The sequence below is a fragment of the Triturus cristatus genome, chromosome 10 (assembly GCF_964204655.1).
Source record: "Triturus cristatus chromosome 10, aTriCri1.1, whole genome shotgun sequence".
NCBI lineage: Eukaryota > Metazoa > Chordata > Amphibia > Caudata > Salamandridae > Triturus > Triturus cristatus.
The window spans coordinates 122,439,241-122,453,315 of NC_140593.1; the positions used below are offsets into that span (position 1 = coordinate 122,439,241).

Below are 14,075 nucleotides of genomic sequence, written 5' to 3' on the forward strand. Positions count from 1 at the left end.
AAAAACAAAAGGCGAGTTATGAGGGATACCAGTGCGGATCAGGCTCCCCCCGGGAAAACTCCAGTCAGAACATTTGAGCAATCCGCTAAAGAGAGGAGTACCGGGAGGCCGGGGACGGAGGGGGGGGGGGGAGGGGGTCAAGGGAGATGAACGTCCAGCTCCTTCATCTTTTGAAGGTGTGCAATAATGTCTGCCTTAGCCGTGTGTGCATCTTGTGCAGCCTTGTTGCGGTTACGTCTGTGTCGCTGGACTGCGTGCATTTAGGTTACCAGGCATCCAGATGGGCAGAAGGCGAGGGCAAGGTGTCTCTGCTAGGGGGGAACCCCTGGGTAGCCAGGAAAGGTCTTGGCCTCAATGAGAGATCGGACCATACGTTGTTTTCCATTCCAGGTGAAGAGCAGGCCAAAGGGGTTGGCCCATTGATATTTGGTTCCCTGAGTACGTAGTACTCCATTGCTGGCTTAAATTCCCATCTTGTCTTCAAAGTCAGTGGGGAGAGTTCCTGGTAGATCTGCACGGTGTGGCCGTGAAGCACCATATGTGGCCGTGAAGCTCCATATCCACTTTATTCCCCGCCGCCCTGAGCACAGCATCGTTGTCCTGGAAAAAGTGAACCCTGGTGAGAATGTTTGGGGGTGCATCTGGTCTGCCAGGCGTGGCTGCGACCCGATGTGCTCTGTCACGGACCAGGGCCCCCCTCCTGAATTGCCCTGCATAGACATCAGCAGTTCCCTAGTGAAGGACATGATGTCCTCCTTGCGAGGGATGCCTCTTATATGCAGGTTGTTGCATCGGCCCCTGGTTCTCTAGATCTTTCTGTTTAGCCTGGAGCTCAATATTTTGCTCTAGTCTGTACTTCCTGCTGATCGAAGGTAGATGGCTAGTAGAGCAATGTGAGAAAGTGGCTCTGTAAACACTGTTCCCAAATAGGTACAGTGTGTACAGAGTCCACAGTCCACAGAGGTTTGGCAGAGGCTAAAGTTAGATATAACCTTACTCTCTAAAGTTGTAGCTTGGTCGAGCAGTAAGGCAGTATCAGAGGACAGTGTAAAGCATTTGTTGCACACACTCAATCAGCAAATGGTCTCACATACTCAATAACTGAACTCTAGGCCAATGGTTTATATATAAAAAAATATATGCTTGTTTTATTTTAGAACCAACAATAGGTATTAAAATCTTTCTCAGAATGAGATGCTTTATGAGAATACTTTTGCAATATGCAATTGGCTTTTGTAGAAAGTTACAAGTGGTTGCAATAGGCAACACAATTTTAAACACAATAATGCATTGAGTTCAATGGAAGTTTCAAGTTATTTGCAATAGATTACTTTTTGGATTACTTTTGGAATTCCAGGACTGGAGCCTAGATTCAGTCCTGGGACAGTACTTAGAAACAAGTGATAAAAGTCGACTTAATTACTGTGGTGGTTTTTAGAAAATATTTTGTTATTTTAAAAGTTGACACTTATAGAAAATATTTCATAGAAAACAGTCAATGATTCCCTATGGCAGAAAATTCAAGTTGCAGGTATAGTATGTTCTCGTTACTTTTGTAAACCAGTACTGGGTGCCTAGACTCAGTACTGGGACCTTTATCCAAAACAGGTAAGTAATTACGTTTTCAGAAATTATATGATTTTTTAAAGAATATTTAAAGTTTGCAGAAATTGACACTTAGAAATTTCACAGAAAAACAGTCAATGATTTCCTATGGGAGAAAATTGGGTTACTGGTAAGTACAGTTGTAAGTATTTTTCAGAGTCAGTGCTGGGCACCAAGATCCAGCACTGGGGGCTCACCTAATAGCAGGTGAGTATTTTCGTTTTTGTTACTCGGCTGATTTTCGGTGAATATTTTAAGTTTTGAAAAGTCCACACTTAGAAGAAATTTCAGGAAAAAACAGTCAATGTTACCCTATGGAGAAAATTGGGTTATTGGTTTAAAGGTAAGTACTCGACTGGCAGAGTTAAGGTTCTGGGCATAGACTCAGGGGTCTCCCAGGGTCAGGTAGGTACAGTTGGTTCACCCTCAGCGACACAAGGGCTGCCGGGTGCAGAGAGAGTTAGGCCCAATGTTATCCTATGAGAGGTAGGGGGGGCCTTGGTTGGTGGCTGCTGACTAGCAGGCCACGCGGCTGTGGAGCTGGGCTCCTGGTCACTTACTCAGGGCAAGTGGGGAAGTAGATAGGTGAAGAGGTTGCACTGCCAGGGCCACTCGGGCGGCTGGGTGCAGGGTGCTTTTGAGCCTTCGGGCGCTCAATTGATTTCAATGGGAAATCTCCGGTTTGGAAAAAGACTGCAAGCTCGGGGGTGAAGATTCTTCAGGTGTCACCACCACTTTGAGAGTCAAGTTGGGTAGTTGGAGGATAGGTAGGTACCCTGGGATTGGGCACAGGGAGCCGCGGGGCGCCGGGTGCAGGGGTGCCTTTTGGTGTCGGGAAATCTTACCCTCTGTTGATCGCGGTTGGGGGGGGCACCTGGTTCTGAGGCTGCAGGCTTCTTCAGGAGTGTCGAGGGAGGTCCTTGGGTGCCGGACTCGGGGTCACAGTCGCCATGGGGTCGTCCTCGTGGTCTTTGTTCACTCCGGCACAGGCCAGGCTTGGCGGGTGTAGTGTGCTGGGTTCGCGGTTCCGGGCTGCTGCCAGGGATCAGAAGTAAATTTTGAGTAGAGCCTCTACTCGTGGGAGTCCCAGGGGGCTTAGAATCAAAAGGTAGCCAGCTCCTCCAAGGTTTGTGAGGTTGCTGGCCACAAGAGATGCCGGGTTTGAGCAGGAGCAGGTTTGAGGGTCGACAGGCCGGTAGGGCTGGGGCCAAAGCAGTGGGTGTCTTCCTCTTCTTAGCAGCTGCAGGGCAGGTCTTCTTTCTTCTAGCTCTTCTTCAGATTTCGGAATCTGGGAAAGGAAGGTTCAGGGTGCCCCTAAATACTAGATTTAGGGGCGTTACAGGTAGGTGAAGGTCAGGGACCAATGGGTCCCTGTAGTGGGGTGGGTACAACCCCTATCCTGCCTCTCTCCTGTGGGAGGGGGTCAGTAGCCTAGTCCTGACTGGGCAGGGCTTCCCATCTTCATGATGGCGAGAGCCCGGAGATGTGCTTCACCTCGCCTCCCCATCTGAGGGGTGGGGTTGGCAGGCTGGCACATCCCCTGTCCTTATTTGGGGTTTCCGGCCAAGCTTCCTGCCAGAGTGGGGGGTTGCAGTGGCCTGGGGAAGCTCACAGAGGCGGCATGCCTTTAAAGCTTCCCCCTGCCGATCCTGGGGGAGGAGATTTGGCACCTCGCCCAGGATGTGTATTGTTGCAGGCCCAGGAGAGCAGAGGCTCTCCTACCCAGGGGTCCAGCAACATGTCTGCTGTGTGGCAGCCTAGGCAGCTTCCCAGACCAGATGTGGATTGTAGGTTAGGTTTCAGGGGGCATCTCTAAGATGCCCTCTGGGGTGCTTGGTACATTAAATCCCACACTGGCATCAGTGCGGGGTTAATGTGCTGAGAAGTTTGATACCAAACTTCTCAGCCTTTAGTGTTGCCATTATGGTGCTGTGGAGTTCGTGTTTGACAAGCTCTCAGCACCATGTACTCTTAAATGGCAGCACTGCACTTACAGTGCCCAGGAATGGACCTGGGTACTGTAGGGGCACAGGGCTCATGCTCCTGTGCCCACACCACTGGCATAGGGCACCCAGCTAGAGAGGTGGCTGTTGTATGCCAGGGCAGTGTAGGTGGTTGGCATGGCACACAGGGATGTGTGCCATGTCGACTTTGTTTTGTCTTGGACCCAGACACTCAGCCTGCAAGAGGGGGGGTGTGTGTGTGTGTGTGTGTGTGTGTGTGTGAGAGAGAGTGTGTGTGTTAGTTAGTGCCTCTAAGGGTGGCACAATGAGTGCTGCAACCCTTAGAGGCCTTCCCTGGGCACCTAGGGTACCATTTACTAGGGGCTGACATGTGGCCAGGGTTTGCCAATTTGGGTTTTGGCTGTTAGGCAGTTTTTAGGGAAGGGACACAGGCCCTGGGCACCTGATTGGCAGGAGCCCAGGACACAACAAGGAAAAGTGCATCAGCTATTAGGTAAAAAAGGCGGGGGTTACTGCAACAGAAACCCACTTTCTTACAAGCAAGGTGTTGGAGCACTCGCAGCATAGAGATCAGTGATGTTGAAGGGCACCCATCTATGGTAGTAGAGTGAGGCAGGTGGAAGCACGATCAGGCCAGGCACCCTGGAGTCAATGGTGCAAGAGGTAGACAGTCTCAGCAAGGGCTAATGTTCAGACATTTCCTGGTCATGCAGTCAGTGCACCCAGCACTCGGTTCACTACTGAGAAACCTGGCTCAACAATGCAGCGAGACCGTGTGGACCTCTGGCTCCTCTATGATGCTTGGTTCTCCCAGGATAAGCTACTCCTCTCCCCCCCCCGCCCCCCCTCCCCCCATCCCCAAGGGCCGAGAGCGCGCTCACAGGACAGCTGCCCCTTGTTCACTGCGCCATCATGAGGGGGAACAAAGCTGGGAAGAGGTCCCCATACAGGCAGTCTTGAGGAAGGTGCCAACCCCCAAAGTCCGTGTACAGTCAGGAGAGAGGGGAGATCTCAATCACTTAAGGCAGGGCCCCGGGCGTAGCAAGGCGCGGTTGTCCAGCCAGGGGGGAGAAAACGTGATGCTCACCTGCTGCTCCTCAGCAATGGAAGCTGTATGCACCGCCATCACCAGGGCTGTGCTGAACTTTAGGCCGCTGCAGAGTGTGCTGAGGCCTAATTGGCACGGCCTGGGCCACACCAAGTCTATGCGGGGGCTTTTCAAAGCTCAGGGGGGCCTGTGTCATGTAGAGATCTAAAATATTATTCGATTATTAATTCAGTATGGGTTTGAGGTTTATGATTTTATTTTGTTTGGCTACTTTAGCGAGACTTTAGGAAAACATTTAAACAGAAATCACTGGTACAACATTCTGAGTCTTTTTTTCAACTAGAACTTTCTTGGTTAACATGTTGCTTAAAACATACGTCTGTGGGCATGAACCCTTCTTCCCTTTTATACCAGGGAGAGAATGGACTCCCCCTTCAACTGTTGCAATGCGTATAAAATTAACCAGCCGCAGTCAAGACTAATATTTCCTGTGCAGTTTTTAAAACCTATATTAGTGGAAGTCTTAGACGAAATTTTAATTACGCATCAGTATTTCCTAAATTTATTAGCCATAATTTCTTCTATTTGCAGTTTTGTCTAATTTTTTGCATCTGGCTGACTCGTTCGCTCATAAAATGTCTCACCAGGAGCCATTTTCTGCTTACATAAGTTTACTGCTGGTTTCTCGTGCAACATTTTTGCACCGGTGGAAAAAGGCACACAAAATCACTCCAATCATATTTCGCCCTAAAAGTGTAATTTCACCAAATTATTGGCATTCTTGAATCTTCAAGAAAATCATTAAAAAAAATATATATGTTTACATTTTTTTTATCAGCCATTATCAATGGTATACATCTTAGTAATGTATAATATACGTGCTTGCTTCTTACCGTCCATACTTTCTAGTAAATATAACATCTAGATATTCATTACATTACCGTATCAACAGGAGCACATATTCTGTTTGTATAGTCAGGGTGTTGCAGTTATGAAAAAAAAATATGGTGGCCCCCCTCCCACCTACAACTTACAACGAACCAACAGTACCCCACCCCCCTTCCCCTTGCATACAGGCTCAGGACTGTTCCTTTCACGAAAATCATTTAATTTCAGTTTCTAAAATCATGTTTTTTATCTGCACAAGTGGAGAAGTGTGGCTCAATGATTAGAGCGGCAGACCCTGATGCAGAGATCTAGCCCGGGACCAGGGTTCAATTCCCCGCCTCGGCGGGTCTTGGGCTCAAAAATTCCACGGACCTGATAATTCTCGCCTCGGTGCCATTCTAATCATGGAGTCCCACTCTGCAACTCTGGGCAATAGCTTGCTTAATCTCCACAACGGCCCCCACAACGCTAAGGATGCCTGGCCTTCACCTTGGGGGTGCCCAGGAGTGGACGCCTCACAGGGAAAAGCCAGGATGGGTTCCACAGCGGTATTCGTACAAGCGCCGAGAGGCCTCCGGGTAGTCGTGCGCTATACAAGTATCCATACATTTACATTTACAAGTAGTACCAGCTTGACTCCTGCCCGGTGGTATCAACTGTGCAAAAGCTGCAGGTGATATCTTCTCTCCTCACAGACATAACAAGCATTTGCAATGCATTAGGTCTCACATTTACGAGACTTTGAGCAATTGGCATTGTAAATGACGATTCCTTTCATTTTTTCTAAACAGATAAATAAAAGGCATTGTCGTTTACAATGCTAATAGCTTAAACTCTTGCAAATGCGAGACCTATTGCAAATGCGTTAGGCGCTTGTGGTATAAAAAACAAAATTTAAACGTTAGGAGAGAGCTTGTCCTGCCTGCAATAGCAGGCAGGACAAAGCAATTTCAGAAAATGGTGCTTGGAGGCTGTAATTAAAGCCTGCCGAGTAACAACACACGTAACAGGCGGTGTCGCCATGGGATGTTACAAAATGAGACCAGGCGGTATTAAGGGGGGCAACGGGGACTACTAAACCTATCGACCAATGAACAGCTACAGTTTACAGTGTACAGTAACACCAGCCAATGAAAAATTATGGGCGGAGCTTCAAGTCCCTACCTGAATACAGCAGGCCTCGCAGAGCAGCGCAAGCGCTGCCCAGGCTCACCCTAACAAGGCTTCTGCACCCCAAATCCAACAAGGTGGGCAGTAAGCCCAATTGAGGTACATTCGAAGGGCCAAATCTTGGGGTCACAGAGAGCACAACAGATTACTGCTGGTGGTACCATACTGTCGTCTTGGGGTACCCTAGAGTGACTACAGGGTAGCCCCCAATTAAAGAAGCCTGGGTTAGCGGCACTATTACAATCAAAACAGAAGCATCTGTGTCCAGATGCATTTCTTCTCTGGTGTTAAAGGCGGGCATTCCAACTCAAACCATGGGGTTGAGGGCACAGATATTAGGAAAATGTACACAATTTTATTCTAAAGATGTTTTGTATCTGGGTTTCTAGCCTCGTAGCTGAGGGGCGATCAATGTGTTGGTTGCTATTTAGTCCAGACCACTGGAATTATGCCGGTCCATAGCTGCAAGGTTGTTCGCATAATTGTCACCACAAGTTTCACATGATTCAACATCTGCTACATAATATGCAATTTCATCAGTAAAATGTTTAGCGCAAAGAGATAAAAAGTTAGTAAAAAAAAAAATAGCAACGCATGTGGTACTGTGCAGTGTTTGATCTTTGCGAAAGTTAAGTCGTCAGATATTAGATGCCGACTACTGTATATAAGCATTGGACTGGTATTAAAAGGTGAAACCTTTAACCAGACTGTATCAATTTGTGCTAAAATGAAAACAATATCGCCACAGAACGTGCAGCATATTTTGCCTTTTTTCTGCACTTGATTCCTCAATAGCCGTATAATTCCAGTGGTGGCCCTGTAAATTGCCATCTATCCTTATTTTAAGGGGTCCTGTTTGCGGTCAGCTACTTCGGAATTCTGATGGTTCGTTTTACTGGATTGTTAACACCATTCATTCCACAACCTTTGAGATGCTAAATCCAAACTTCTGCAGCACAAGAGCTAAAAGACTCGTTTGGGCAGAACAACATCAAGCTCCTGATAGAAGCCATTTTTGTCTAAACAAGAAAGCAAAATATTTGCTTAAATCAGCAGACTGAGCGGAAATTACATTATGTGGCAAATTTCCAATCTGGGCTATTTGCCATGGTGGTGCCTAGTTCCAGGAGCCAGGCAACCCGTAAACCATCGCCATCTGCTCAAGGAAGAAGTTAATAAGCAAGCGCTCCCCTCCACGCCAGTTTAATTCGAGTTTGTGTTAAATCAATATTAACAAAACCGTACCAACCTTCACATCTAGTCTTAAGTGTTACTCGTACTGGAATGTTATTCATGAGAAAATATTTGCCCTTTATGAAAAGTAACAATCGGTACATTGTAGCAGAGAAGGAGACCCATGAGAATACAGGATGCCGAAGGGACTGCTCAGACAATATTTATTTAAGGTGTCTAAATAAACATCCCCTCTCCACTGACCGTGTTTGCCAATGTATAGGAGCAGGAGTGCGACTAACTCAATTAAATATTCCTAACAAAAAGGACCCAAAACAACCTCTTTCGGGGGGGGAATTCCTTTTGCCGACCGTGAACAGAATCCAATATAACGTGATGAAAGAATAGTAGAAGGGCGGAGTAGAGAAACAAAACTACAAATTACACAGTTTTGGAAACGAGATGCAATGCTCTGAGTCACACAGCATTTATGACTCAGTGGAATGGACAGGGTCCTGTAACTATGGCAACAGCGTGCACTGTGAACGTGAGCGACGTGCTGCATCGCGAGCCTTTCAAGACTCATTTAGGTGACGACGTCCATGCCATCAGTGCGTGACAGATTGGTGACTAAAGGCAAACTGAATTGAATATATAGTCTTGCCCACCAGCGTAAACATCCCACGACACCCTCATCCTCGCCGCTCCTCCCCCAGCTACCCTCAAGGGTCCTACACAGCCACACTACCAGTGGTTTAAACGGCCTCTTTGCTCCACCACCATCACTTTAGTAAGACACCCTTCCAGCTGTCACCTTGGAGCCCCCCTCATGCCATATGCCGTTGTCTGAGCCGCAGCCCACCTATCGCTGTAGTGACAGCTTCTAGACTCATTCTTGAGCGGTGAACCACACTGGATTTAAAAGGTGCTTCCAACCATTTGGAGAAATATTTAAGTGCACCCACAGGCGACGTCTCGGACACTTCTTCACGCTTTTGTTTTAATTGCTTACGCTGGGCAAAAAAAATATTTGCATGTGGCTGTCGAGACGAAGACGACCTCGCCCCTGCCCCAAGCTTGTTCGGGAATTGCAAACATTACACAAACGCCATGTTTACTGGCAGCGCACACGGCGGCGTAAGAAGCATGCTTTCCCATTGTTTATTTTAGTCCACTGCACGCACTACATGGTTATTTTAAGACAGCGTGTGTCTCTTAACCACATTAACTCTGAAATGTGATTAGTGAGCTCTAACAAAGGCCCGGTGCTGACTCAGCTGTTAGTCAGCTGGCTTCCCAAGACTGGGATCCTGATATCGGAATAGCCCCTCCCTCGCCCAGCCTATTCTCTGGGCTCTCCGCCAATATATCATTTATGCGCAGGGCTTCGAAGTCTGTCTGGCCCACAAAGGGGGGGGGGGGGGAGGCGTCTTCACTCTGCCAATCACAGCCCCGTGCTGGGCCTCGAAGTCAGCCCAAACCACAAGGGGGGAGTTTGGTAGCGCTCAGCGCCAATGGCATCTCTGTTCTGGGCCTCGATAGCGGCCTGGACCACAATGAGAGGAAGGCAAGGGCTCTGCAACAGCATCACCTTGTCCCCGCCACCATCCTGGAAGCCGTTTGGAGCCCAGGCTTACAGTGGATGTGACGTGTGCCGAGTCAGGAGTGGGCCAACTGCAGGCGGGGCTTCTCACGGGTGCTTGGTGGGTGGGGTATTAGGACTAGGCCTCAGACATTATTTATGGGCTAAATTAAAGACCGCATTGTTAATTGACGCTGGTGAGGGTTTGGACAAAGAGGGTCGAGATCATTGCAGCGATAACACGATGGGCAAAAAACAAAACATGAGGCATCACTATTTCGTAGGCCAGGAGGCTCTGATGCAACGTAGACATGTTTCCTACACTGTGCGCCACAACACCCTCTCAATGAATAAATCTAAGCAACGGTACAATAATTCATAATGCCTGCATAGACTTCCGACAACATTTCTAGCGATCCATATGTTAATCGAATCAGCAGCAGTTCGATTTCAAAATGAATACATATTTACAAAGCAGTGGTATCTCACTTCGAGCACCGGAAGCTCGCTTGAATGCTCACAGCTACAATTAACATGTTATCGATCACCAATAGGAGGCCTGGTATTTATAAAGCACGGTGGGGGGCGGGCGTCACCCGCCCCAGTTAGTAGCAAACGATCCATTCGCGGCGCCTCCTGCTCGCACGAGGCGGGGTAAATAATTTAATAAGCCACTGCTTGTAATTACGTTATTTACAAGGGCTGACAGAGGGTGGAAAGTGAAAAAAGGCACAATAAGCAACGGGAGCCGCACTGTGCGGGGAGAGGACAGATGCCGGTGACCCCTGGAGCTCGCAATTTGAATTATGGAGATGGGGGGCTGAGAGGTTACTCTGGGCTACAGGGGAACACAGTGACTTCTCACCTTGAACACATTTCACTTGGAAATCCAAATAAACTCCTCGCCTCTACCCCCGTCACAAGGTGAGCGAAGGGATTAAAACATCAGGCGCTGAAGATTGTTTTCTACATTTTCTTTGTGTATAAAGCAATGTCGCTCAATCGGTTTTCAACCCAAATCATGTTATTAATAATAGCATGTCCCCTTTGCATTAACATTCTGCGTCATGTGAAGTAGGACATAATGCGGCCCTGACCCTTTTGGCAAAAGTATTTTCCACTTGTTAAAAAAGCGCGGTCCCAAAAGTGAAAGAGGACCGCGCTGCAGCCGATCTCTTGTCTTTATGGGGTCATGTGTTAGAAACGCATGGCCCCATAAAGATAAGAAATCGCTTACGACAGATGCAAAGCAGGCTAGCCAGTCCAAGTGGGCTGGCACAAAAAGCCAAAGGGAGGCAACACAGATAGCTTATTTTCAATGGCTGGCCACAGTTTAGCATAAACGGTGACGCCAGCCAACGGAAATAAGGGGCGGGCGTAAAACCCTTTTCTAAAAATACTCATCTGCATTAAATCTTGCCGAGCGAGCTGCGCATGTGCGCAGCAACGCTAGGCAAGACCTAAAAAGTTTGGAGACTTGGTTGGTTTAGAGGCACCTAGCTTCTTGCAGCAAGTTTCATTATGAAATGTTTCTCTGGTGCAAGAACCAGCTTGAAAATAGTGTTGGATTGTGTTATTTCTTTAATTAAATTGCTGGCTGAGGTCATTAAGTCTTTCCTTAAGTGGTTTAAAAGGTGATCCCAGATGGTAGTGCCCTTTTAAGGGATAGGGGTGTAGCTTCTCTTGTGTGCTTATTAATTTGTTAGATTCAGTCAGATTATGCCTAGAATGCTATCAAATTAATTTGTATGTTTGCATTTATATGTCTGTTTTATCCAACCACATAAAGTTGGTTTCAATGTATGTTGCAAATATGGTCAAAGGGCAACACTAGGGCATAGATGGCAGTATTTGTATTTATTTATTGAAGTATCTATTTGGGAACTGTCTAGCTCATTGGCTTGCAGTAGAAGGAGTAAACACTTTCTAGTTACAAGTTGGTAGGATAGTAAAACAAATGTAGATGAGAATTTTCAAGACATTGGAGAGGTGAAATTGGCATATTGAGTGTTGCCAGCACTGTGGAAGTCTTGTCTCAAATGACAGAGTTTTAGGTTTTGCTGGAAGGCACCATGGGTGATGGTATAGTGGAGTGTGTTTAAATGTGGGGAAACTACCTTAGGGCAAAGGACCAAGCAAGGGGGAGGTGCATTGGTTGGGAATTGTGAGTTTTTTAAGAGACTGTGAACTAGGGGTTTATTTTGAATCCCTCCAGACTAGGTGTGGGGCTGAGGTAGGGTGCTATAAATAGATTGACGTGTTGGGGTGTATACAGTGAGTGGATGTTAGTCCACCCTTTGTGTGGCAGTAGAAGACGAATGGGCACAAGTTATAAAACCGTTACCGAGCACGAACTCTTTAATCAGAGTTTTGACTATATAGAAGCTGATGTTTGTGGCAGAACGTGCAACTGTTTAACAGCGGTTAGCACTTTACATGTAGAAGTGATGCTGGTGGCAGAAGGTAGAAGTTGAAAACCAGCCATTGCTAAATTGCTCATGGGACCGCAAGCGACCATCCAATAACAAATGAAGACTAGTTGTCTGACACAGGTTTGGAGAGTGCTTAGGAGGGAAATAAAAATTCTGAGTCCTCGAAGAAGTGGAATTTAAAATGAAAGCATATGTTGCTCCAGCAAGAGGTAATGTAAAAGTCAGAGTGGAGAGGGGCCTGTAGACTGAGCATTGAAAGTCTCCACCTGTTAAAGAATTGGGTACCAAGTGAGTAGATAAAGCGACCATAAAGTGACACTCTCCGTACCACCCCCTACTGCCCCAGTGTCCCAGAGCAGTAATTGTGTTCAGGCTTATGGCAGATGACAAAATACACTTATCCTTGAGCTACTAGTCTATGAATGTAATGTAGATGAAGGAATACAGACTTCAGTCTTGGACAACGTCACTGTCCCTTAGTTGTCTCCCATTTGATTCCATCCCCGTTGTTCATTCTATTGCCTCCGCTCCCAAAGGGGCTGATAAAATAAATGAAGAAAGCTACAGAAAGGAGACGGGAACCAGGGCTGCACATATATGGCATCTTATACAGACAAGATAGATTAAATGGAAAACTGCTGGTTACCCAGCTTCTCTTCTCAACCCCACCAGCACTGTTAGCAAGCAAATCACTTCTGTTTAGCATTCTTGCTACTTTGTCAGACGTCTTTCCCTTGCCTTTCCAGAGTGAAACATTGCTTGTCTAGCCACACTGTTTGCTCAGCTGTTGCTATTTGTGTATTTAAAGCATCTTGTAAAAGTGTTTATTTTGTTTTGTAGGTCCATTCAGCTGTTGAAGAGATGGATAGCTTGGATGATGTTGAAAACAGTATGCTGTACTACAATCAGGCTGTCATTCTGTATCACTTGCGGCAGTATTCCGAAGCAATATCTATCGGAGAGAAGCTTTACCAGTTCATTGAACCTTTTGGTATGTGCGCCTTCGAGATGGAGGTTAGATAATCATATAAAACAAAAATAAGGATGTCCAAGTTTGTTAATAGCAGGTAATCTTATAAGGCATAGTGTGCCCTTAATGCTTAGCAGTACTCTCTCAAGCCTCTTAAATGTCCAGACTCTAAATCTGTCACAATCCGTCTCTGACATTTTTGGCAAGTCCTTGCAATGTGTGGCATTAACACAGCCATACACACATCCCAGCTATATGTTTTTCTAAAATGTTTTTTTGTCAGTTTGGTTGTTGGTTATGGTCTTCTTTTGCTTGAAAGATTACGTGCCTCATGATTGGCAAAATTGATTTAGAAGTTAGTCAAATCTACATTAGCACTATACCTTTGCAATACAGTCTAACAGAAGACATTTTTGGGGGCATTTTGGCATGCACTTGTCCTGATTATCCTGTGCCAGTAAGTCAGTGATCAGGTTAAAGCAGAGACATCTGTGCCCACACAACAGTGCTGTCTTTCACAAGTGACCCTTAAGGGCTGTAACATATGGTTATGCAGTTCTTCCCCATACCACTGTCTCTTTACAAATGTAGTAAAAAAATGTTCTGAAAGCATATTTGTTCTCAACAGTATGCTTTCATGAATAGTTTGTCCTTTTAAAATGTATAGTTTTGCTGACGTTATCTGGTTATAAATTTAAATTTATGTCCATTAAAGTTTGAAGCTCACAGTTCTTGAGCTGTAGCTCAGAGCACGTGCTGTCATTGAAAGAGGAGTTGCAATATTTATATTTAGTGTTTTGCTTTGCATTAACATAGCTTTAGCAGAATTTTGAAGCTGACATCTTGCTACCTACTTGGCTTAAACCCTTTCGTTAGTTGTGATGTTACTTTGAATACTACTAAGTATAAAATTGTAAGGTTCTGAGCTTGTGGAGAAAGCTGGAGAATGGTTTAATTGCACTAAACCTTCAGCATATATTTTGTGCTCCCAAATAAACACTTCAACTCAGATCTGCCTAGGAAGCTAAGAATCGATACAAAAAGAGAAATATTGGTTGTGTATATGATTTATGTATGCATGATTTGAAAAAAGGTAGACTTTACTGGTGCATCATGTCCTCGCAGCCTACCAATGCTAGGTAGTTAGGAGAATGGGATGGACACAAATCTTGAATTCTGTCGACGGTTGGTTTGCCCATGTTCGATCTTCACCACTATGTATGTTTTGTTTTCTGTGTCGTCT

At 46.2% G+C, this 14,075-nt stretch overlaps 1 protein-coding gene across 4 annotated transcripts in view; it reads left to right on the plus strand.

The window, feature by feature from the left end:
• The window catches only part of CNOT10 (CCR4-NOT transcription complex subunit 10), a 418,130-nt gene that overhangs the window by 39,037 nt on the left and 365,018 nt on the right, over nucleotides 1-14,075 (plus strand). For all 4 annotated transcript variants that reach the window (XM_085630585.1, XM_085630583.1, XM_085630584.1 and 1 more), the window contains exon 4: nucleotides 12,703-12,853. In XM_085630585.1, the coding sequence (XP_085486711.1) occupies nucleotides 12,703-12,853 (151 nt within the window). The remainder of the gene's footprint in view (nucleotides 1-12,702; nucleotides 12,854-14,075) is intronic.